This window comes from Typopeltis vanoorti, chromosome 25, assembly GCF_054136105.1.
Source record: "Typopeltis vanoorti isolate ZY-2024b chromosome 25, IOZ_Tvanoo_1.0, whole genome shotgun sequence".
NCBI lineage: Eukaryota > Metazoa > Arthropoda > Arachnida > Uropygi > Thelyphonidae > Typopeltis > Typopeltis vanoorti.
Genome location: NC_143573.1, coordinates 51,423,040 through 51,449,897, shown reverse-complemented (window position 1 = coordinate 51,449,897; position 26,858 = coordinate 51,423,040). Strand labels below are relative to the sequence as shown.

At 33.2% G+C, this 26,858-nt stretch overlaps 1 protein-coding gene across 3 annotated transcripts in view; it reads left to right on the top strand.

The window, feature by feature from the left end:
* The window catches only part of l(2)k09913 (transmembrane protein 53-like lethal (2) k09913), a 75,398-nt gene that overhangs the window by 40,534 nt on the left and 8,006 nt on the right, over window positions 1-26,858 (top strand). Inside the window, exon 2 of one of the 3 annotated variants that reach the window (XM_090414720.1) lies at window positions 42-735. In XM_090414720.1, coding sequence (XP_090270846.1) covers window positions 42-735 — 694 coding nt within the window. Of the gene's footprint in view, window positions 1-41; window positions 1,082-26,858 lie in introns of those variants that run through there. The other 2 variants (XM_090414719.1, XM_090414718.1) reach the window with 2 other exon arrangements.

The following is a 26,858-nucleotide window of genomic DNA, read 5'->3' as shown; positions in this document are numbered from 1 at the left end:
TATTTTTGATGAAACTGATTTGTTTTTTTTTTCCTTAATAGGCTCTGATACCGATGTTTTCCCTTTATCAAACTTCCTTGATGCATACAAAGGTAAATGAGAATATGGCACTGAAAACTAATGACTCCTCAGCTGATGAAGATAAATCTCAAAATAAGCCACCATTAGCTGTAATTCTATCCTGGATGATGGCAAAGGGAACTCATATTGATAAATATTGCAATATTTATTTGCAGAGGGGTTTTGATGTGCTTACTGTTAACATGAGCCCTAAGCAGATGCTCTTCCCAACTGAAGGTGCTCAAGTAATTGCATCAAATATCTTGGATTATTTAAAATCACATACAGAATATGATAAAATACTATTCCATGCATTTTCCGTTGGTGCTTACCTTTTTGGTGAAATGATGATAAAAATGCAAGAAAATGAAAGTTATGCTATGATCAGTAAACGCTTTGCTGGCCTCGTTTTTGACAGTGCAGCTGACATTGAAGATATTCGCCTGGGTTTTCCTAAGGCTATGACGAAAAATCCAATAGTAGTAAAAATGCTAGAGTGGTATGTTTTAACTCATATGTCAGTGCTTAAAAATATTGCTACTAAGCACTATATGAAAGCATCTCAAACCTTCCATAACAATAATCTTATACGATGTCCATCTCTGTGGTTAATGTCTGAAAATGATTTTGTTGGGACTCCAGCATCCTCAAGAAGAGTATCTGATAAATGGAAAGGTAAAGGTATGGATGTGTCTTTAAAGTGTTGGAAAAAATCAGGGCATGTTAGTCATCTTCACTTTCATCCAGAAGAATATGTTTCTGAGATAGATAAATTTTTAATAAAAACTAACTTTGTAAAATAGACCAACATAAGTTGCAAAGCTAGATAATTTGTATAACATTATATTTTAGTTTTATTGGTGAATTTCACTGTGCAATTACTTTTATATGAATAATGGTGAGTGATGTACTTAGTTGATAATTGATGTTGTTGCATTTGAGGTGATATAACTTCCACATTTTATTTGCTCTTTGTATTGTTGCACTATAATATAATTATTTTTGAAGCATGTGTAATTAACATTAAGTGATATACTCTTTTTCTTTTCTAAGAAAATATATATTATGAAATCATGAAGTAATTTTTCTGGCATATTAATCAAGTTTAGAGGGTAAAATAGAATGAAAATAAGAATAACATTCCTTGTGAAAAGAATTTGTACAGAGATGCATATAAAACATTAGCAGCATGGCTAAAGATATTATTAGCCTTATAGTAATACAGCATTTGTTATTTAATTATATGCTTCCTTAAAGAATGCTAATTTTTTAAAAATTATATAAAAACTACACATACAAAAAAATTATAATATGGTCAAATTGAGTGCATAAGGTTACTTTCATCTTGACCTTTTAATTGCCCAAAATAGAAACTCAAAAAAAAAAAAAAAACACCCTTAACATCCATCATTCTAATGTCCATTATTTGGAGTTTTACTGCTATCGAGATATCACCCCTTCCTAACATCTGAATACTGGTTGTTCTAATATGCATTCTTTGCAGTTTTACTTAGTTTAACATTAAACTGTGACATGAGTTATTCCATATTACTTGGTACACCTGGAGCCAAGGTATAAGATGTTATGTAACTCACAGTATTTGTGTGTGTGTCATTTGTCTGAGCACACTGATTTATGAATAAGCAAATACCTGGTTTGAACTTCTGGAAAGTGCAAATACATTTAAATTGAGGCATGTGTGAAGTTTACTACAAGTGAAACTTACAAGCATGATGTCGGTTTTCTGTTACAATATTCAAAATTAGATTGCATTGCTGTCTAACATCACTGTTTTGTATGTATATAGGTATAATCATCTATTGATTATGTTTACTTTATATATGTTGCATGTTCTTATTTGTACCAGTTGTCTTCTGAGATTGAATTGTATAGTACTGGTATGAAGTACCAAATCCATAAGTTCAAAAATTGCAGTACTACCTGAAAGTAGGGAAAATAACTTTTTGACATTTCTAAAAATTAATATATATAGCAATTTGTAGTATTAACTCGGTACTGGGATATGTTCATATTTATGTATACTGACTATAACCGAGACTAGAATAACAATTAAATTTATTCAAAACGCAACATGTTTCATCGGATTGTCCGACATTCTTCAGGTGTGGGAATATAGAAAGCAAGTAAACACTATAAGAAACATCGTATCACTATAAAATGACTATTATAAAATCAGTTAGCTTTGAACTGTAGCTACAGTCCATGTTGAAGTTCTATTGTTAAGTAGCTACGTGCATCTGATTTCACGCGTGTGCCAATCTCTGATAGCAGAGCTGAAAGAGTCCGGTAGTTATAGCTAAGGTTATTATTTATGTGATGAGGGTCCATAACAATTTCCTTAGACTCGACTATGCATTGCTCCACCTCCTCGGTATATATGAAGGTTTGAGGTTGTTGTCCAGTTTATCTCATGTTGATGGCCTTCATCATTTGTGTTTACTGAAAACAGTACATGGCTTGACAGTACATATTGAAAATATGAGAAGAAAATCTACAAACAAAATAAAGGATTGGCAATGGGAAGCCCCCTGTCTACTATATTAGCTAACATCTTTTTTGAAGATTTCGAACAAAAGGCAATCTCCTCAGCTACTCTTAAACCAAAAATTTCGCTAAGATTTGTAGATGACATATTTCTTATCTGGGACCATGGCACCGATACCTTTCAGTCTTTTTTAAATCATTTAAACAACTTCCACCAAGATATCAAATTAACAGTGGAGGTTGAAGAAAATGGATCTCTTCCCATCCTGGATGTAAGACTTACTAAGTCATCTGATTCTATTAAAATATCAATCTTTAGAAAATCTACACACACACACACACACACACACAGATAGATACCTGCATGCATCCTCACACCACTATCCTGCACAGAAAGTGGGTATCATCTCAACCCTAGCACATTGTGCTAGATCTATACTGTCAGATGATGATCTAAAAAATGAACTACAACATCTACAAAGAACCTTCACAAGTAATGGCTGCTCGTCGAAAACTATTAATAAGCATCTATACTACCACCATCAAAACAACACAGAAACACAAGACAATCAAAAAGGTTATATCTCCTTACCATATATCAGCTCACTCTCCACGAAACGTTTTAAGAAAGTTTTTTAAGAAAGAATTTTAAGAAAGTTCAACACAGAAACCTATTTCTATACTCTTCCTAAACTAAGATCGATATTAAGCAAATACAAACAAGCTTACAACCATCTACAATTCCCAGGAGTGTACAAAATCACGTGTGACTGCGGGAAGCAATACCATGGTCAAACTGAAAAATCCATCCCCCTACGTCTAGAAGAACTTGCTACTACAAAAGTAGCAAGTTCTTCTTTTTCAACTCTACAAAAGTTGCACTTGATCTAGTCCTACAAAAGAACTAGAGCAAGTGCCCTGTCAAGCCATGTACTGTTTTCAGTAAACACAAATGATGAAGGCCGTCAACATGAGATAAACTGGACAACAACCTCAAACCTTCATATATGTCGTGACGAGGTGGAGCGATGCATAGTCGAGCCTAAGGAAATTGTTATGGACCCTCATCACATAAATAATAACCTTAGCTATAACTACCAGACTCTTTCAGCTCTGCTATCCGATATTGGCACACGTGTGAAATCAGACGCACGCAGCTACTTAACAATAGAATTTCAACACGGACTGTAGCTACAGTTCAAAGCTAACTGATTTTATAATAGTCGTTTTGTAGTGATACGATGTTTCTTATAGTGTTTACTTGCTTTCTATGTTCCCATGTCTGAAGAAGTCAGACAATCCGATGAAACATGTTGCGCTTTGAATAAATTTAATTGTTATTCTAGTCTCGGTTATAGTCAGTATATATAAATATGAATATATTCATATATATGTATATATGTGATAATCGGCTTTTACTCGGTTGTTGTGATACATTTTAAAAACATAGATTTAATGACTAAAAATCGGTTTTTAGTCATTAAATCTATGTTTTTAAAAAATATATATATATATAAATTTTAAAAAAATTATAAAAATTAATATACATATATTTTAATTTCACTGTACTGTATTTGACAGTACTGAAACTATACCTCCTACCAGTTATACACAGAACATGGATTAATTATCAGGAAATTTTTTTTAAACTGAATCTGTTATGCTGGTGTTTTTATTATCTGCTTGTTTTCACAATTCTTCCTATTAGAAACTAGTATTTTTGCAGCTCTGATTAATGAGTATTTTGATATTTATTTCCATGTTCTTTGAAATTTTGCCTTCGCCGGGAGGCATAAGTCTATCCAGGATGACGATCACAAACTCAATATTACCTTGCAAATAATCATTGATAATCACTAACCACTTTACAAATGAAATCATTGATTTGGTTAGTAAAGTGGTCGCAGAATTAGAATTCTGCTATGGGCTTGAATGTTTTAAAAAAAAACAAAAAAATTTCATTTTCTGGATTATGTAAAAAAAAATGTGTGTGTGTAAATTAATTAAAATAGAAAAATCCCTAGCTCATCAATGGTACTAATATTCTATAAGTTTACAGAATTATCCAAGTGTAAGCAAACAAAGTTTGCACCTGAAATATCTTCAGGACTGGGGCAACTCTTGGTAAAGGTGGTATAAGTTCTCATCACTTACCTTAGTATCTCCCATAAGGCAAGTGATGAGAACTTATGCCACCTTTACCATGAGTTGCTCCAGTCCTGAAGATACTTCAGGTGCAAACTTTGTTTCTTACACTTGGATAATGGATTAAATTAAATATATAATTTATAGTCTAACCAAGTGGAGAAAAAAAAAAAAAAAACTTCCAACAATAAGTTTACAGCCTTTCATGGGTGGCAGTCAAAAAGTCTAAATTAACATCTTTACAGTACATATAACTACTAGGTATGTCATAAATTGGATTTTCATGTTTGTGAAGGGGGAAATTGCAAACCTGAGAACTATGAATTAGTTCTCAGATGCTTGCTCAGTACTGGACGATTAGAGGAACAGTATACTGAGGAATCACCATTGTAGTCAAAGTTATGATATACGTAATGTGAGATATATCCCCGGTCTGAGTGTATAACTACTAGGTATGTCATAAATTGGATTTTCATGTTTGTGAAGGGGGAAATTGCAAACCTGAGAACTATGAATTAGTTCTCAGATGCTTGCTCAGTACTGGACAATTAGAGGAACAGTATACTGAGGAATCACCATTGTAGTCAAAGTTATGATATACGTAATGTGAGATATATCCCCGGTCTGAGTGTATAGGTTATCTTATGTATATTCACACCATACCCTCTCCCCCTTCATTCTTAAAATCTTTACCTTTGTTATTTACATATTTATACACATTCATAACATTACCAACATGTTCAGCAGTGTGACATATTTTTAATTTACCTCGCCTCCATTCATAGCAGCTATTTCTTTTTGGATCAGGGTGTGTGTGTTTGTTTTATTGTTAGTTAGATAAATTCATTAGATCGTAAATAACCAATTGAGTCTCATAATTATCAATCAATCTATCCATGCACTTGTTTCTGAATATACCTTCATTTCTTCTTATGCCATCCATTAAAAATTGTTAAGTTGTGAGCTATGATCTAATGTTGACTTGACAGTATTGGATTTCACTGTAGCTGAGGACAGTCATACTTTGAAAGCTTCTTCTCTTCAGCTACAGTGAAACTTATTTTAATTAAGCCTACAATTTGTTGTGTTTTTTTAGTTGTCCTACCATATGATTCCTGAGCTTAAATAGCCTATCAATATTCAAACCTTATGTATTAATTCTTTCAGGTCTGTCCATTCAGCTTTATCAAATACTGTTCTTATCAAATTGTAAAGAACTGAGATCTTCTGAACAATTGATTATTTTACTCTACTCTACAAAGCTTTGCAACATCAGGGAAAGCAAATTTATCTTAATATGTAAACCTAAGTAATTATTTAATATATTGAACAGTAAATTAAACAAGGCAGGTTCTACAGAGATGCACCTTCATAGCTATTTGGAAGAATGACAAGCAATGTATCCTTTGATTGAACTTTCATTTGAAGTCAGCTAGCCAATCTAGTACAGAGGTAGCAGAGTTTTCCTGTGGAAACTGATTTTATTGTACAAAATAAGAAAATCATCTAGAGAGCATGTACATTTAACAGACAAGCAAACTGGGTATTGAGTGGTAGATGATGTAGAGTAGACACGGGTAGTGCAGCATTGATTGTATTGTGTAACATAGAGCAGCCTCCTGCAGTGAGTTGAACTCTATGGAGATGTCATGTAGTAATATATAAATATAATAATAAACCTAAATACTGAACCTTGGGGTACCCTGCTTCTGACCATCTGACTTTTAGAAGCCCTCCTTTTGAACACTACTTGTCTTGCAACCAATTTCTTATCATTTTACTCAATGATTATTAATATCTGCATGGTGCATTTTAATCAGTAAGCTCTTATTTAGAACACCATCAAAGGCTTTTCTGAAATCAAGACCACTTCATAGTTCTTACTTTATTAATTTTTCTTGTGATCTCTTCATGAAATGTAAGCAGGTTAGGATTGTTATAATCAATCTCCCCCCTCATGGATGTAGCACAGTTTCATTAATCATTACAGTAATATTGTGCTCTCATCTGTACAGACTGTTCATGCTTCTTCGTCATCTACAGTCTGAACCCTTGAATTGGAATTCATTGTATAATTGCTCTCATAGTTGAGATCTTCACTAATAAGCAATAACATGCTGCCTCCCTTATTTTTTAATTTCTTCTGACAACACTATGATTGCCATGAGTCAGGAATACCCACAGATTATTTGGTTTGTTAGCATATCCACCCTGCGACCAAGAGACCATGGACAAGGATGTTTGTGATTGTCTTTAGATGGAAGATGAATTTCATCCCGTGTTGTTGACTACTGTTTTGCTTATTGGAGACCTTGAAGGGGCTTGAAAAAGTTCCATGTTTGCAGATTTTGTAAAAAAATAATAAAAATTAAAAAAAAAAAAAAAAAAATGATAAAAATAGAAAAAATCACCCAACCCACAGTAGTGTGGATTTACAGCCTATCATGGATGGGAATCATATAATAAAGTGACACTTGCTCTCTTTAATAATTTACACCACATGAGCTTATTATTGAAGCTTTGTGCAAAGAATATGATACCATTAAATACACTTTTAATGTTAATTTTCAACTTCCATAAATGCACAGTATCCTCTTCTTATAGCTATGGGCAAAGGGAATGATATATACCTGTAGCCATATGTCATTCCCTTCATCCTCTGCTTCCATGCAGTTTCCTTTGGTTTTGTTTTTAAATCTTTTAACCAGTATTTAGTATATAAATCTTAATAAGACTCTTCTTTCTCACTCACTGCAATTACTTTTTCAGAGACATCCAGTTTCTGCTTTACCTTTTATTTATGGATGTTTTCATGGGTGCTACCAAATATTCTCTCTAATTTTTGCTATCCTAAGCATGTATGTATGAAAAACATTTTGTGTGCAGTTTTCCTGTGGAAACTGATTTTAATCAAACACAGTGTGTGCAGTAGCCTGCACACATTGTTCTTTGATGTTGCTATTTCAATACATTTGTCCATCCACTCAAATTTAAATGAATTTGCAGTTCTTTTCCACCTTCAATTTTGAGGGCTTAAGGCACTAAAACTACTGATGTAATATTTCTCTTATTAATGTTGCCCTTTTTTTTCATCTAGCTATAACCTGTAAAATTATAAACACAAAATTAATTTGTTTAAATCTGTGTGACTACAAAAATCCATCACTGTTTGCATGAATTCAAGTAACTATACTGTTCTAGCCAAAGTCTAAACAACAGATATGCTCCTACATCTGGCTGACATCAGTCACCCACATAGTGCAGGCTAAAAGTAACTAATTATAGTGTATTAAGTTGGAATGAGTTAGAGTAATATTGAAGTGGAGACATTAGATATTTTATTAAATAAAATAAATGACAAGTATGATTTATCATATAATTTAATTTTATAGTACTTTCAAAAATTGATTGTAAATTAGAAATTCTGAAAGCAAAAATTTTGTGCACCCATTTGCTAGATATGTGCATTCCTTTTTGACCAATGTGCACATGCACAGCATAGAAGAGAGCATTGGTACTACGCCACTGAACCTTATGAAGGTCACCATTTCTCCACTTTATTTTAACGAGCAGTTCTAGATCACATGAATTTCAGACTGAAATTATTGAACCAACTTCTTTCTTATCCTGTTTCATTTTTTATTTACTCCCATTCTTTAGAAAAGCCTTGTATAAATTTCTCCTAAAGACTAAAACTGTTCAGGAAACACTGGGTTCTCCCCTTTCCCCTCAATCACTTGCTCATACACATCAGTGTTATTATGTGACACCTTAAAGGAGTCCAAGGACTTATTGAGGGAGGGCACTACAACTTTCCGTCTCCACCACTTAATCCACTAACTACACTGAACTGCCACTACCATCATCTACATACAACAGCATATACTGCCCACCAACAGTATTTTTTGTCTGTAAACTGTGTGCTCAAGTCCTATTTGTCTGTATGTAGGATTATTATTTAACCCTAAGTTCAGGGTTTAATAATCTGGAACCCTGCTCTTAGAGACCTGACATGGAATATTTTCAAGCCACTTCGAATCCCTAGTAAAGTGGAGTGGTGGTCTCACACTAGGTGATGGGATTTGAAATCATACCCTGTTGGTTGAACAGTGGTATGATTTCAGCAACCTTCCTTCTGCAACGTCTTTTATTTTAATAGTAAATTTGAACATTTAAGTTATATAATTATGGTGTATTATGTTGCACACTTATTTTTATGTATCACAACTGATACATCTTAAGGAAAAACATCCACTTGTTAATTTTAGTAGTTATACTTAAGTGAATTTCAATCTTTGTTTCTTTCCTTCTGGTCTAAAAAGGTCTGCATAGTAAGTATTTTATCCTTCATTTCCTTTTCCTCCTTTTAATGTGTTTTTTATCTTTGTTTCTTTCCTTCTCCCTTTTTATTGGTGAAATGTCCTTCATTTTAATATAAATGAATATATGAACATCCGAATTATGTAATTTTGTGACCTATCTGTAAATAATCCCATTAACTAAAAGTAATATAAATATATATGAACATCTGAATTATGTGATTTTGTGACCTATCTGTAAATAATCCCATTAACTAAATGCAAGCAGTTATGTTTATTATTCTTCAACTTCTATTTTTTATTTCTGTTTCACTTTCTCGAAATGTGTGTTACTTGTTGCTGTGGTTACACAACAACAAGTAACACAAATATTAATATTATTTTTTGATTGCCTGATATCTGCATAACCTGAAACACACTACCTACATCTTGGAATTTGTGTCATTTCTTACTGATCTGCCTTTACCACCCAATGTTGGAAATTTCAAAATTTTAACCTGAATTATGTGGGCTTATAGTCCTATTTGTATGGGAATTATGGCCTAAGAATTTCTTCACCACCACTCCAGCGATACTGGTAGGTGGAAAGAAACATCAACCTTTTGCAGGATCCTTGTGTAATGGAATAATCGTATATATTTCCCATGGCCTAAGAATTAGGCCATAATTCCCATATAAATAGGACTATAAGCCTTTAATCTTTTATTATCCCAGATAATGTCTGTGACAGAGATAAAATATAGGATCCATTAAGCTTGTTTCTCTGCTGTGTATTCATTCCATTCAACATTAATAATGAAAAATGTGTGCATATATATCTAAAGATAGAACTTCAGCTGATGAGAATTAGAAAATAGCATTGGTATGCTGACTTGTGTGGAGTAGTAGGGTGCAATAATCTATATAACTGTAAATGCAAAAAAAAAAAAAAAAAAAAATGCAACCAACTGTTTTTAGTTGAACAAAAAAAGACTAATTTTATGAGTTGTTGGAATAGAGATGTTCAGCCCTTGCAGATTAATGTTTGCCTCAAATCCGTAGTGTGAAATTCAAAAATTGATTATAAAATGAAACAGAATTGCAGGAACCTTGCATTTAGTGATGGGAATTTGTTTTTGAAAAGGGTTTGTTAAATTCATAGAAGTAAAGATTATCATCCCACTTCAAGAATTTTCTGGATCATCTTTTGATGAATGCACTCAATGATTATATTATGGAAAGTTGGCTATGGAAAGGATTGAAGGAATGTGGATTGCAGAGTTTGGTGGATAGGAGGAAAAGAGATGATATGATAGAGCTGTTTTAGTTAGTGAGGAGATTTTATTAGATTAATCCAGAGGGGATTGTAAAAGGAGAGAGAGGACAAACCAGAGGCCATTGCTGGAAGGTGATGAAGAAGAGTGTGCAGAGTAGATCTTTTACATGGAGAATTGAGTGAATGGAATGCATTACCTGCTTCAGAATTAGCATGAAGTTTCAACAATCCACATTGCATGAGCAGTTCTCTTGAGTTAATTTCCACTTACCACATTTAGCTTCATCTATGCAGTGATGAAATAAAATGCATTCTGTTCATGCACTAGCATCATCCTTCAGTCTGTCTGCTGGCATAAATTTATATGCAGAGGATTGCCATACTGAGATCAATACCACTCATAACTCTAACAAATATAATAGAAAATACTGCATGTAATCCTAGAATGGCAAGCATTTGAAGGAGGGACAAATGATTAAAAAAATAAGTTATGAACAAAATAACTACTGAGTGCTATTTTATTTTTGAGTGTCTTGTCAAAGTTTATTAAAATTGTAGTCATGAATTTTATTATATATATATTTTTTTTCCCACTGTGGTTATAAAGTATATTGTATTTGACAAATTCTCATTTCAATCCTTACCAAGATGTGAGCAAACAGTTTGCATGCAAAGTATCTTATTGACTAGTCTGCTTGTATGTGTGTATATATATATATATATATATATATATTCATTTTTTAAATTAACTGACTTAAACCCGAGAATTATAACACAATGACATTTATTTGAAAAAAACGCAACATGTTTCGTCAAAAATGACTTCTTCAGGCGATAAGAACATAGAAAGACAATAAAAGACACTTAAATTAACATTGACACACTCTAAAGCTATACAACTATAAAGCCATAATATTCGACTGTAAATTACAGTTATGAGCTTGAACTACAGTCCAAGTTAAAGTTCCATTGTTGTACACCTGTGCGTGTGTGGAATCACGCGATCTCCAGTATCTAATAGTAGAGTTGAAAGAGTCTGCCAAATTATAGCTAAGATTATTATTCAAATGAAAAGGGTCTAAGGTGATTTCCCTTGACTCGACAATGCGGCGCTCTATTTCATCATGGCTGATGTGTAGGTTTGAAGTCAATGTCCAATCTATTTCATGTTGGTGGCCTTCGTTGTTCGTGTTTATTGAAAGCAGGACATGGCCCGACAGAGCAGTAGCTCTGGTTCTCTTATAGGCAATGTCTCTCTGATGCTCTTCGAGACGTAGTAAGAGATTTTTCTGTCTGTCCATAGTAAGGCTTTCCGCATTCACAAGTGACCTTGTATACACCTGGGAATTGTAGAAGGTTGTGAGGTTGTTTATAGTTGTTGAAGCGTGATCTTATTTTTGGCAGAGTCGAGAAGCACGTTTTTATGTTAAACTTCTTTAGAATTCTGCTCAGCTTTTTGGATAGTGTGCTGATATATGGCAAGACGATATGACCTTTGGAGTCGTCCTGTGTCTCTACGTTGTTACGTTGGTGGCGGGATAATTGGTTGTTAATACTTTTTAGAGAGTAGCCATTGTTTTTAAAGGTCCATTTAAGATGTTGTAGTTCCTTTTTTAGTTCTTCTTCATCTGACAGTACAGATCTTGCACGATTCGCTAGAGTTGATATAATACCCAACTTTTGCGCTGGATGGTGATGGGAGGACGCATGCAAATATCTGTCTGTGTGTGTTGGCTTTCTAAAAATAGAGACTTTAATTGATTCAGGCGTCTTGGTGAGTTTAACATCTAGGAAGCAGATGGAACTATTTTCTTCAATCTCCATAGCCAATTTTATATCTTGATGGCGGTTGTTTAAGTGGTCGAGGAACTTGTTAAGATTCTCAGTACCATGCTCCCATATGAGGAATATATCGTCCACATATCTAAGCCAAATTTTTGGTTTTAAAGTAAAAGAGGAGATCGCCTTTTCTTCAAAGTCCTCGAAAAAAATGTTGGCTAACACAGGAGAGAGAGGGCTTCCCATAGCTAATCCTTTGACCTGTTTGTATAGTTTACCTTCGAATTCATAATAGCCATTGACTTCAATAGTTGAAGACTTTAAGTAGCTCTGGTTCTCTTATAGGCAATGTCTCTCTGATGCTCTTCGAGACGTAGTAAGATAGATTTTTCTGTCTGTCCATAGTAAGGCTTTCCGCAATGTTAATTTAAGTGTCTTTTATTGTCTTTCTATGTTCTTATCGCCTGAAGAAGTCATTTTTGACGAAACATGTTGCGTTTTTTTCAAATAAATGTCATTGTGTTATAATTCTCGGGTTTAAGTCAGTTAATTTAAAAAATGAACATATCCCAACCCCGAGTTAATAGTACGTTTCATATATATATATATATATATATATATATAAACTGACTTCTGATGTGAGATCACTACCCTGCTAAGAGCTGGAAGTGGCTTGAAAAAATTCCTATAGTTTATAGAGCAAATGAACCTGATTATCTAACCCTTAGCCTACCCATGGTACTAAATATGCAGATAGATTGACAACTATTCATAGATGAGATTGATTAAAAAAAAATATACTGCATCAAGTTTGGTATGTGTGCAGAACAAAGTAGATTTATATTTTGAATATCGGACAAAAGATTATTAATCTAGTCTGTCTAGCTCAGTTGTGAGGATGTCGAGATGATTGCTTGTTGGCTGGAAAGACTGACATTTAAACTTTTTTGATGACATAAGGAAATTTAGATGATCTCCTATGGGGGATATTTTTTTCTAGACTGGATTTGCCATCTTGTATAACGTGCATACCAGCCAGAAAATGCATGCAATTAAAACAGACCAGAGAAATAAGGACTAACCATCTATCAGATTTAGCTTTGAATTCTTGCATTATAGCATTAACTATGACTTGAAGCAAAAATAATAAAATGGAAAGTTTGAAGGGGAAAAAATGCAATATTTTCAAATCCTACTTGATATAGATGTTTGAAAATTTTTCACTGGTAGGGTGTTTTCATCACTTATGAAAAAAGCCTCAGGTGCACAGCAATGTCTTATTTACCTGACCACTGGTCTCCCATTGTATGCAGGTTTGCAGTCTTTCGTGAATGGGATTTGCATAAACATTTCACTATTAATTTGTGCTTGTGATATGCTATTGTAATACAAGTACATATAACTGTTTTTTACATGTATTATACAGCATTGACATTCCAAGGAGTGTTATTCATGCCTGCTAGTGTAAACTGTTTAAATAACACTACTAGTTTCAGAATTATAGTTTTAGAGGAGGCAGTAAATATAAGCATAACTGTGACCTAACAATAAATGGCAGTGAGGGAATCAGAAGATAAATATTGCTGTCCATCCAGTCAGTCTCCTTTCAGCAGTATTTGAAATTTTTACAGAAATTATTACCAGTAGAATAAAAAAACAAATTAAATTGCCTCCAGTACAAGCAGGATTTTTTTTTAGAGGTGGGGGACAAAAAAAACTATACCATTGATCATTTCTGTGTAGAAAAAAAACATCAATATAGGCCAGGGCTGACCTAAATGAATATCAGAAGTATTTAGGTCAGGTATGGCCTATTGATTTTCCAGCATAGTTGGCTTGCATATCAATGGTTTGAATAGAGGCTGCATGTTTAAATCCTGCCATGAGCATGGTTGTTCTTGAATGCCTTTAGGTGAGAGACGGATTTATTTCATTACCTGGTAAGGCCATTATGTCTACTTATTGGAGGATTAAAAGTGGCTTGAGAGAGTAGCATTTCTGGATTATGCATGTATATAAAATTAACAAACAGAAATTTTAATATTGTAGGTTTTTTAACCTTTTGTGGATGAGAATTAAAAAAAATCCACATTAGCTATTTTTGATGCCCTAAAAATTAGGGAATTGAAAGAAAAAAAAATCTTATATTTATATACTTATTTATATATTTATTTATAGAGTAATTGATTCGGTTAAATGACATGTTTAAAATTATTAACTGACTTTATTAAAAAACTACAAATAAGGTTTCACTATTAGTTTCATCAGAAACGTTGACTTTGTCAGGTGAATACATATTAAAAATTGTTCTAAACTCTGTTTAGTCTAAAGTACAATATATTTTTAAGACGTTGTTTTCTCCATGGTACTGTATTTACCTGACGAAATCAGCATTTCCGATGAAACTAGTAGTGAAAGCTTGTTAAATCTCTTGTATTTTTTTCTCAGTGTTTAAGTCAGTTAATAATTTTAAACATATATATATAAAAGTAATATATAACACTGATGGAAAACTAAGACATGAGTATAGTAACTTTCTATGTTTACTCAGGCCAAAAGATTACATGAGAGGGAGGCCGTGAGAAAAAAGTTTTTCAGCTTGATTGAGTTGCCTTTGGAAAGCACCATGAAATATTCCTTAAAAATATATTTCCAATCTCATTGAAATGATACATGAATTTTGACCAAAAAATTGACTGACCATTTGAGGACTACCAGGAGAGTTCACACTACCTGGTATTACCATTCAAGACAGAAAGTACAATACTTGGGGATGGAGCTCAAATGAGGATGAGAAGACATTGTAAGTCATTAATTCAAACATCCTAGTAGTAATGAACAGATCATATTGCAAGAAGTAATACCACAAAAATGGATATCTGAATGTTATTCCAGAGTTAGAGAGCTACAGGATGAGATTAAAGAGATACATGGAACTTAACGTAGGACAGAATGGAGATGTTAGGACTAAGTTAAACAGAATTCTATAAACATTAATCTTTTAAAAGAAAATTTATTCTTTGGCAGAATTTTGTTTCTCTAATGGGGCTTATGCTGATAGTAAACGTGTTGTTCATTGGTGCTGTTACAAATGTGTACTTGTGTTTTATTTAAAAACACAAGTACACATTTAAAAATGTGTTTTAAATGTAAAGTTTTTTCTTATTTATTGCTCTGATGCACAATATAAAGTAATGTTATTACTGTAAATGTTAATTTATTTGTTGAGGGTAGGATGATATATATATAAAATGATTTAGAAATGTTGCAAGATGAAGATTGATTTGCAAATCAATATCAGATATCTTGTTTATTTTGTAATAAGATTTTTTTTTTTTTATAAGTGCTTCATTTAATACATTTAATATTGAATTAGTAGGGTATATTCAGCATTAATCATGTAGTTGTACTTACTGCTACCTGCCAGTTGTTTTCCCACTATTTATGTCAAAAAAAAAAAAAAAAACCCAGTTCAGTGCATGTAAGGTTATGCTTTACACACTGAACTCATACTTTAGGATGTGTATTAAACAGACTGTAAGTGAAACTTGATAGTTGGAGATAATGGCAGACAGGGAGTTTGGAGTATATAAAATTCGGAAAAAAAAAAAGTTAAAAATAAATTAAAGATTCCAAGAAATCATATTCTTGTTTAATCCTTTATCTAAGTGTAAGCAAACAGTTTGCACATTAAGTACCTTCACGATTAAGCTACCTGCACAGGGTGGCCTATGAAGTCAGGAAGTGGGTTTAAACATTTAATAACTTTTTTTTTTTTGTTATAATGAAACACAGAACCTGGAGATATTTTTATATTAGTGATGAAAAACCACACAAGAAAACGTTCGTGCAGAAATTGGTGTGCTGCAGCCAGAAACATTAACAGCTGCCATTCCACATGTTGTAGAAAGGGCCAACCTTTGAAGCTGAAAATGGAAGGCATTTATATGTGTAGTTTTTCATGACTAATAAAACTTTAGAGCATGGGGTCTCCCCCCCCCCCAGACTGTTATTTTTATGTTCCTACTTTATAATTAAATTAATTATAAAAATTGTAATTGCATGTTTTGATATAGTTGCATTAGTGCTCAGATAAGTATCCTATTGAGCTCATCTTTGAGGTTTTCTCAGAAATACTTTTATTTTTTAATTTTCAAAATGAGGGATACGAAGGTGAGGTTTTAACTTGTTAGGTCCTTGTGCTGCCAGTAAGCTAATATATGATATATTAATATGTCCTGATATCAAGTACTAAATATGATGTATCATTTCTATTTTCAGATTTTGGTTTAATGGTTGTTTTTAGCACTTTTGTCTGTCATTCACATCATATTAAAATATTATGCCCCACCTCAAAGACACTGAACTTTTTTCCCCCATTACTGAGTACTAAATATAATGCCTTGCATTTATATTACCTTTTATCAGTTTATTCATCTCTTGCTTTTGGCTACCAATCATTTTTTTGTGTGTGAAATGCCATTCAGGTGTCCATGTAAGCATTGTTTAAAAGTTAGTTCACCTACATTTCTAGCAGCTGTTTCAAGGAGTGGTTCTGTAGCTGGCACTGTAAAACAGTTAAACTTGCACAGCATTATTACTCTTAGCCATTTAAAACCTAGAGAACCACAATTTTAAGAATTACAAATTATTTTTTTAATAAGATGAACAGATATGGTAATTGAATATTAGCATAGTCAATTTGCAAATCAATATCAGATATCTTGTTTATTTTGTATAAGTGCTTCATTTAATATTGAATTAGTAGGGTATATTCAGCATTAATCATGTAGTTGTACTTACTGCTACCTGCCAGTTGTTTTCCCACTATTTATGGTTATAATAGGAAGTATTATAATCTTTGTCTTGCTAGGATTTAGTTGAAGTCCTCTGTTATTACTGATTTTGTTAATTATGTCAAGAATTTGTCCTAGTTATTACAAAGGAGTGCTATATCATCAGTATACCTCAGATTACTGATCAAGCTAATTCATGTCTTGAGCTTATCTAATACTTTGTGCATGATGTCCTCCGTATATATACTAAACAAGTGAGGAGAAAGTAAACATCCTTGCCTAACTCCTTTTCCAACTTGAAGCCAGTCAGTCAATCCAACACATATTCTTACTGTGGCTTCTTGCCATTCATAGGCAATTTTAACAGCTCTGTGCCGAAAGTCTTCAAATACCATTCTTACTAAAACAGCCAATTCTGCTGTATCTGATACATTTGTTGACACATCAAATTACGGGGATAAATATTCACGTTTTCCTAAATCATATATCAGTCGGGCATGCATGTCAAGGGAAATCGAACTCAATTGCCTTGTGATTGTTTTATTTGAAAGCTGCAGATCTGATATCACTAATATAATTTCTTGTTTGTTTTTAAAGGCCTCAAATAAAGAATCTGCTCCTGCAAGAAATTCCTCTTTTCTCAATTCACCCATCCTGATAGTTTTTTTCCTTTTTACTATTGAGTAATTTTATAAGAAGCAATGAAGGCATTTTTATGCTTTACTATTGGTCTAATAAAAACTGTTGAGATGCAAGTTTTTTCTTTCTTAGTTCAAAATTAACAGGATAGTTGTGGTCAAACGAGAAGTGACGAGTCTTGAAATGCCACTCCACATTGTTTCTTGATAACTGTAGCAGAATTGCCACATACCAAACACACACACACACACATTTGTCTTTTATTTTATTTTAACAAAGCAGTAGGCCTCTTCCCATTCAGATGGATAATTAAATTTTTTTTTTTTTTTTACTATCCACATTCATTTTACAGGAGGATATGTTTAAAACCCAAGAACTGCTCACAAAGATGTGATTAACTGCAGTTAACATACTGAAAGTGGGCGACTTTTTTTTATGGAGGATCTTCCCATGCTGATTTCCCGCAACAAACTCAATAGAATAATAGAGGATTCTATATGGCTGTGCGGTGCCCCTTGGATACATTGGTGGGTGCCAAAGCACCTGCAGACATAGGGTTGGTAACCCCTGCTCTAGTTTATGCAACAGCCTTTCATGTGGTATCCTATCAAATGCCTTAGCATGCCAAAGTCCAATGGTATCATAGTGTATCCTTTCCAGCCACATTATAAAATATGAGGAAATTGCTCAGGCATCTCATTTAATAAACCCATAAAATTTCTTGCAAAGTATAGGTTGTTTCTCTACCCATTTCTAAATGCAAGTTCTTGCCAACTTCTCTAAAATCTTGAGTTACTTGTGATATATTGATAGTTAGACACACTGTGTGTAATGAGATTAACATTCTTTCTATCCTTGTGGAATGTGTCCTGAGCTAAGACTCAAATTATATTATATAAACATGTTAATTGGCTGAACACACATACTGATATCCCATAAGTTACCTCCTTGCTTTTCTTAGACTTCATTTCTTTATGAATTCTTTAAATTAGGTTTGGAAACATGCCTGTCTTTTAGTTCTAAATTCTGCCTTCTCCCTGTGAGACTGGTTAACATTTACCTGAAAGTGGCAAGGTTTCTATATCTAGATCTAGAAGATGGGTTTGTCTTCTTTTGCAAAACAACTGTGAGAGAAATTCATAATTAACAGCTAAGATACTTTTTCTCGCAGCCTTATGTGTCATAATGTAATCTTAACCACGCTACCAGTCAAGACGTATATATATGTCCAGGTTACCATGGATGCATATTAAAATCGTAATACTATTGATATTACATTGAAATATATGATGGATACAAAGCATATAAGGATGCATATTTGATCCATAATGGTCAGTAAGGTGGCTAATAACAGATTATCTGTCAGCAGAGAAAAAGGCAAAGAACAATGAAGTATATTAACTGCCTCTTGGGTGGGGAAAAATGTATAAATGCTGTTTTTCTATGTCCATAAGGTCTCCATAACTGCAAAGAAGTTAAACTTATGTGATTTCTGCCAGTTGAGGGAGGAAATTCTATATGAAAATTTATATATACAGTACATAGCAAACACTTGTTTTGATTTTAGAAAATAACTGGAAATCGCAGATTAAATTTTCAGTACTACCCCCAAATGCTAAAATAAAATACATGTAACTTCATCTGTGTCACTAATTTTTAGCAATACATAAATAATAATAGATTCATTATTCCACTATAGTGGTAGGCCCACTTTGGAACTTTTGCATCTCTGACATAAAGTATAGTCATCAAAACATTGAAATGCCATAATACATTGTGATATAAAAATCCTATGGTATACTTAATTTTTTATTCATATGGAGTTCCCTCCCTTTTCTCCCCCATCCCTATTGGGGCAAGTTAACCCCCTCATGGGGGTTAAGTATTTATGGCCGTAGATCCGTGTGTTCACGAGGCCGGTTTGCCTGCTTGCGGGATGATAAACTGGGAGGGAAAACCCTGCTGTCCATGCCCAAGACCGGCTAATTTGGCTATGGCTGAGGAAGATCCTTAAGCTCCTCATGTCGGCGACGGGAATCGAACCTAGGACACTCCTTCCCCAGGCATATGGTTGCGAAGCGCAAAGCCACTAGGCTAACCGTGCGGACTGTATACAGGTATACCATAGTCTTTTGCTGGATAAAGTAATAACACATGAAACAAAGTGGTAGGTATTTTTTCATTGCTGAAAACGCTATGAAGACTTGTCTCTAAAATATGGTTTTGTCAGATATTACAAGCCAGCTAAAAAATATTTTACTCTTCATGAGTTTTAAATCTATTTTTATGGCTTAGGAAATGCAAAATAATTCTGATCAAGCAGCCCAACTATATTTCTGTGCAAATGCTAGCTTTGACAATCAAATAACAAATTTTGGAAGGTCTACTGTTTATCAAGAAACTTCTGATAATTTCAGACATGATTCCCAAGTGATGTGAATTATTACATAGTTCCAAAATCAAATAACAAATTTTCGAAGGTCTACTGTTTATCAAGAAACTTCTGATAATTTCAGACATGATTCCCAAGTGATGTGAATTATTACATAGTTCCAAAACTTATCTTTTTTTTAAATGAAAGCTTAATAAATAATACCTTTTTGGATGGTTTTGTGTAATATTTTTCTTTAATTAATCTTGTTTGCTTAAATTTGTTGTAATCATTTTTCAACTATTCTAAAACATATGCAAGGTAAGAAATCAGATTAAATGCTTCAATGTCACTTATGTTTAATAAAACTGAGATAAGCTTCAGCTGAATTTACTCATTTTTTGTGAAAGTTAAGAGAGTGATATACAATTAGCTTTGTTTTTAAATTTAAAAAAAAAAAATCAGCAGTAATTATAGTATATTTAAGTCAGTTTACCATGGATTGAATGAATTTCATTATTCATTTAAATACCATTAACATCCATCAGCAGTTTTAAGAAATGCTTTTGGAAAGCATTCAATTTACAACGATCTATTTTTTATAAGTATATAAAATATAAGATTATATTTAAGTTATAGAAGATTAACTGGCAGGCATATTTCTGGAGAAGTTCCAGCCAATATAATATAATCCACTACCCTTGTTGCCTGAGTTGTTGTGATTCAGAACTATGCAATATTTTCTTAAAAATGTTGCAAAAATAAATAATTTTAGATTTTGAGGACAGTTCATGTGAATGTGTAGTTTTAGAAATGAAAAGCAAATGTACAAGAATGATATAATTTTTCATGCATGTTTATACTCTAAAATGGAAATACACATGGCTATGTTCATCTTAAATATATATGCACACAAATGTTGCATTTGTGTGCATATATGCAAGGCATTCTTATTGTGAATGGTTAACTGAAAATACATCGACTGAACACATGCTATATAATGTGGTCTGAAAATGTTCCAGTTATAACTATCCTCCAGATTAGTATATAAGTCATGTATTACACGATTGTAGCCACATCAATCAGTACATTTAAGTACTTAATTTAGCATAATACCCTCTTGATTAATAATATAGGAATTACTATTCTGAAATTTGTCTTTTTGGAAGTGATGTATTTTCAGAAGTGGGTATCTTAAATGCACTAACTACATTTACAATAAACCATAATATCGTATCCTGTTTTCATAAAATCTTTTCACTACAGCATTAAGAGGTTGTCGTCAGTTAAGCATGTGTACTAAAACATAACTCTTTACAGCTGAATATTGCAAAGTAGATATTCTCACCAATAGTAGAAATGTTCAAGCATAATAGTGTAAATAGCAGTGAGAATTTTGAAATTGCCAGTGCACTATAAGTATATTTTAATTCTCAAAATCAGTATATTAAATCCTATACACAATGTATAATTTTTAATATGAATAAAATTTACCAGCATGTTTTTCAATGTTATGTCTTCTTTAAGAACAGAACTTGTAGCGGGGTTTAGTCCTAAAAACTGCACTCTTCATTTCCTGAGGTTGAGTTTTTCATGGTAAAGGCAGTCTTTTGTTTTTGATTCTTTAGTAGGTATCAGAGTTCTTAAGTTCATGCTTTATTTTAGTTATATCTACCTGAGTGAGTAACAATAATTGTAAAAAAAGTTTTTTCACTGCAGTAAGTTCAAACAGAATCTATCCAACACCTTAAAAGGCTAATCTTTACGAAGGTAATATCATTCCTACATGTAAAAGTAAAACCACCACACTTAATTCACTTAATGTATGCTTCAAAAGAAGCTTCTATAAAAGCAGGTAGCTATGGAATGCATCAGAACATTGTTTGTGAGTAGACTTGGTATTAAAGTACAATGTCACCATTACTGAAGGATCGTGCACTTCTCATGAAGTTGTTTTACCATAATAACAGCTGTGCCTTGACAACATCGTGAAAGTTCAGAACATTAAATAGATTGAAAATGGGTCCTATGAGTGCAAATACTTTATGCAAAATGATCTGGAAATTTGAACAGACAGGTTCTTTACATGTCAAACTTGGCAGAGGACAGAAAAGTAGCCACATCATTACCACCAAGTCATGAGTCAAATTCTGCATTGTTATTTTTACAAGATTTCCCACATTCAGCAATTGCTTAGTCCTGACTGGAGTGCACAAGAAACATTTGCCTCTACAGTTTCTTGCTTAGATTGAACTGGATGACTGGCCATGGAACTTTCTGGAGTGATGCTCACTTCCATCTGAATGGTGCTGTGAATACACACAACTGCAACCCAATATGGCATAGGACAGATTTTGCTTAATTCACTGAAGTTCGCAGTTTGGTGTGGTTTTACAGCAGCCTGATCATGAATTCTGCTGTAATGAAGTTGGTCCCAGTTACCATTGTAGTATTTCTCATAACCAATCAGGTGATTCCAACACTTCAATAGCATCAGTGTCTGGATTCAACAGTTTTTATGTAGGATTGTGCACCTCCTCACATCACCCAGTTGCTTCCAACACATTTTATTTTACCAAGGATAAAATCAGCCACCATCTTCATACAAAATGGCCAGTGTGCTTGTCAGATCTGAACCCGCGACTTTGGGATGCGGGTGGGGAGGCATCTCATGTATGTCTAGCACGGACACAGCCAACTTAGTTGACCTCAAGACCAGCATTACATACCCCACACCCACAGCATTTTGAGTGAAACTATATTCGATGGTTGAGCATGCAATTTTGTAATTATGCACGTTGACAATGGAGAACAGCATACTGAACATGTATAACCACACAACGTGCAGTCGTACCCTTTGTTTTGTGATTTGAATCACCAACTACAGCAGTGGGTCTCAAACTGGGTGCTGCAAAATTTTGAATCGTTTATTTGAAAAAAGCAAAATATTCAGTTGCCACAAATAACTAAATCAAAAACAAACAAATCATATTTTAATTTTAATGGATAAAGCGTATATAAAAATTATCATTTTTTGTATCACTCTTATATTATATCCTGGGATTTCATTAGATCGCCACATGTCGTAGTAACTAGATATGTGACAGCACATAAATACTAGGGAAAATGAACTGATGAATGGTTAGTTGCCCTGCTGTCTGTTTTAGTATTTCTCTGTTCAGTGTGACAAGTATTATACGTGATCATTTCCCCTAAACAAAAATCATGAGTCTTTTGTCATCGGTGAGAATAAACAATAAACGAAGTACGATATTAAAGTCGTAAAAAATTCAATGAGTAGAGGTTTTTCTTATTGTTATATATTCCAACTATAACGAGAGACATCGTAAACAAATGTTTTTCCTTTTTCCATCCGGAAAAAAAATTATTTACTTGAAATAAATTTTAAAATAAAATATTAAAGCTACATATGCCCTTCAAAATCATGAATAATTTTTTCCTTGAAAAAAAAGTGAAGATTCTGACGATCACAAAATGTCTACTTGTAGCAAAGCTAATGAACCAATTCGCACTAATAAATTATCAAAAACTGATACTTGCATTAATGAAGATTTGACCATTTTTAACGTTCAGCAACAAAAAAGCACTAATGAAACAACAGCAACAGAAAGAATAAGTTCATGTAAAAAGGGAACAATGAAAAAGAATGTAAAAACTGATTTATATATTTTAATACAAATGGTCTATCTTGGAAAACGTGTGGGTTTACGTACAGATGGTGGTTGGAACTACAAAAGGGTTTGTTTCCTTTGCTAGAAAAGAAAATGAGAACATTATAACGACTCATTGCTTCATTCATCGTGAATCATTGGTGGCAAAGACAATAGGCTTGGAATTAAAAAGTGTATTAGAAGAAATCATTCAGATGGTTAATTATATCAAGGCCAGACCATTAAAATCTAGAATATTTGCAGGACTGTGTGAAGAGATGCAATCTCATTACAAGAATCTTCTTCTTCATACCGAAGTAAGATGGCTTTCAAAAGGTCGTGTATTGGATCGTTTTTTTTTTTAACTTGAAGAAATATTAATGTTTTTCCAAAATGAAGGCAAACCAGAATTCTATAAATTATTACAAGATGATTTTTGGTGTTCCAATTTAACAGACATATATTTGATCATCTGAACTCCAACATGCAAGGAAGAAATGAGAATATTTTGACATCTACAGGTAAAATTAAAGCTTTTAAAGATAAAATAAAGCACCAACAATGTAGATGTAGAAATGCTCCTTAAAGTTGCCTCCAGAAAATGTAAGAACACTGATCTGCAAAAGCTTATTTACAGTCATTTAACATCGTTAGAAGAAAAATTTGACCATTATTTTCCAGACATTTCAGTCAATTTATAGACTGGATTCGAAATCCATCTGTAGAGTCAACATCAGCAATGATTGAGTTAAGTCTTATAGAAGCCGAAGAATTAATTGATATAAGTAACGATCATACATTGAGATTGAAGCATTCAGAAATGTGTCTGAATTCATTTTGGATAATACCCCAATATAGGATTCAAAGCACTTAACATCGTATTGCAATTTTCTATATCTTATTTGTGTGAACTGGGTTTTTCTGCACTTGTAAATATTAAAACAAAGAAGAGAGAAAGACTAAAGGCCCTTGAAAAATGAGATGAGAATATGTCTCTCAAAAACAAGGCCTAATATCAAAGAAATATGCAAACAAGGCCAGGCACATATTTCACATTAAGTTCATATTTTATTATCTGAACCTTTATAATAGCTTTTGTTTTGTATGTTTTGGGGTTGTTTGAAAATAAACCAATTTAGTATCTGTAATATCAATTTATTTATGGGTTATATATGTGAGTCTTTCAGAATTAATTAATCGGCACTTTACTCTCTATAAAAAGCAAATAATACTAGGAGTACCGTGAAATTTATTTATTTATTGATTTTAGTGTGCTGCCAGACAAAAAAGTTTGAGAACCACTGAACTACAGTATTGCAGAACCATTGATCACCCCAGTGGCAACTCTTATTAGAACTATCAGTTTTTGCATAAAATAAAATTCCATTGTCTCACACACACACATTATGATAAATATTAAATCATTTCACTAGGTAGTTATCCAGTACAGCATTTAGCAATGTTGTAATTACCCTGTATATTCAAGAAGGAATTGATTGCATTTGATATGAATTTTATTTCTTGAAAATGCATAAGATGAGAGATTATTCTAGAGGATATTAATAAAAGGGATGAGAGGGGGAAGGGAGAGCAGCAGTATGTTCTGTGGATATGCAATAATTGTAATGTTCATAACTACTGCAAAGAAAGATTTGATGTTAATCACAAGAGAAATCTCATCTTATCTAGAGACTTGGCCATGAAACATAAGGCTGCAAGAATTGATATATATATATATATAAAGAACGAAGATGAATGGGAGAACTTAAGCATTAGTTGTATACCATTACACAAATATACCAAGAAATTTTATACTTGGTTTAATCCTTTATCCAAGTTTAATGTTTCCTTTTAAATGAAATGAACCAATAAGAGAGAGAGAGAAAAATGGGGAAAGCTGAATGAGTAGCATTTGAAGACGTTGCAATTTTGGTTTGTCAAGAAAATTTAAACTGAAAGAGTGTCGAATAGCTGTTGCATACATTCCAGTAGATTTAACAGAGGATGGAGAAATTAGTAATGCCATTTCAGATAAATACTGACTGTGGAAGTATTTGTAAAAGTTACAGGAGCAAATTTGGAGACACGTCAAGTACTTTTAGAGAACTCTTCTAAGGCATAACCCCCCTAAGAGAACACTATTAGGTTTGTTAACACCTAGAACGAAGAAGAAATCCCAATCTTTTTTAGACGCTAAGGAGATAAACATTACAATTATGGACTTTTTAGCAATAATTGTAATGTTCATAACTACTGCAAAGAAAGATTTGATGTTAATCACAAGAGAAATCTAATCTTGTCTAGAGACTTGGCCATGAAACATAAGGCTGCAAGAAAAGAAAACTTTTTTTGTGGGAAATAAGGATTGTTTTGCTAGTGTCAGAACCGACAAGGTTATCCAATCCATAGCAATCAGAATTTAGGGTAAATGGCTGTGTGATGTCATCATCAACTTTGGATTAATTGGAGTAGATTTTTGATATATAGAACAAAGATGAATGGGAGAACTTAAGCATTAGTTGTATACCATTACACAAATTAAAGATGCCAAGAAATTATATACTTGGTTTAATCCTTTATCCAAGTTTAACGTTTCCTTTGAGATGAAATGAACCAATGAGAGACAGAGAAATTGGGAAAGCTGAGTGAATAGCATTTGAAGAAGTTGCAATTTTGGTTTGTCAAAAAACATTTTTCCCTGAAATATAATCAGGACAGGGCAACTGCAGTCATTAGCTTCTATATAAAAGCTAATGACTTCACATTACTTGCCTTAGTATCCCATAATAAGAAGCACATATCCTTACAAGTATGTATAATGCTTTGCATTATGGGAAGGGTCACTATCCAAACCGGTTTCGACCTTTGAGGTCTCGTCAGTGGGAGCCAGACCCAGAGGTTATACTAAGGTTGAAGTAATTTTATATATACGAGTTGCCAAAAGGTGTCACACTTTATTATCAAAATACTCTGGATTAGAGATAGTTGTTGGAAGTTTTTTTCCACTTGGTTTAATCCTTTATCCAAGCATATAATTTCTTGGTATCTTTATTTTATAGTATATGGTACAACCACCTATAATACGCTAACCACTTGGCCTGGTTGGCTGATTGGTTAACTTATCCACTCTCCAGCCAAAGGGCTGCAGGTTCGAATTCTGCTGTGGACATGGATGTTTGTGATTGTCTGTAAAAATACTAGTGGTGGTTGTCGGTAGTAGATGATGAAGGTAGTTGCAGTTGGTGGAGACAAAGTTCTAGAGTAGGTGCCCTCCCTCGATGAGTCTTTGGACTCCCTGGAAGTATTATATAATAATAA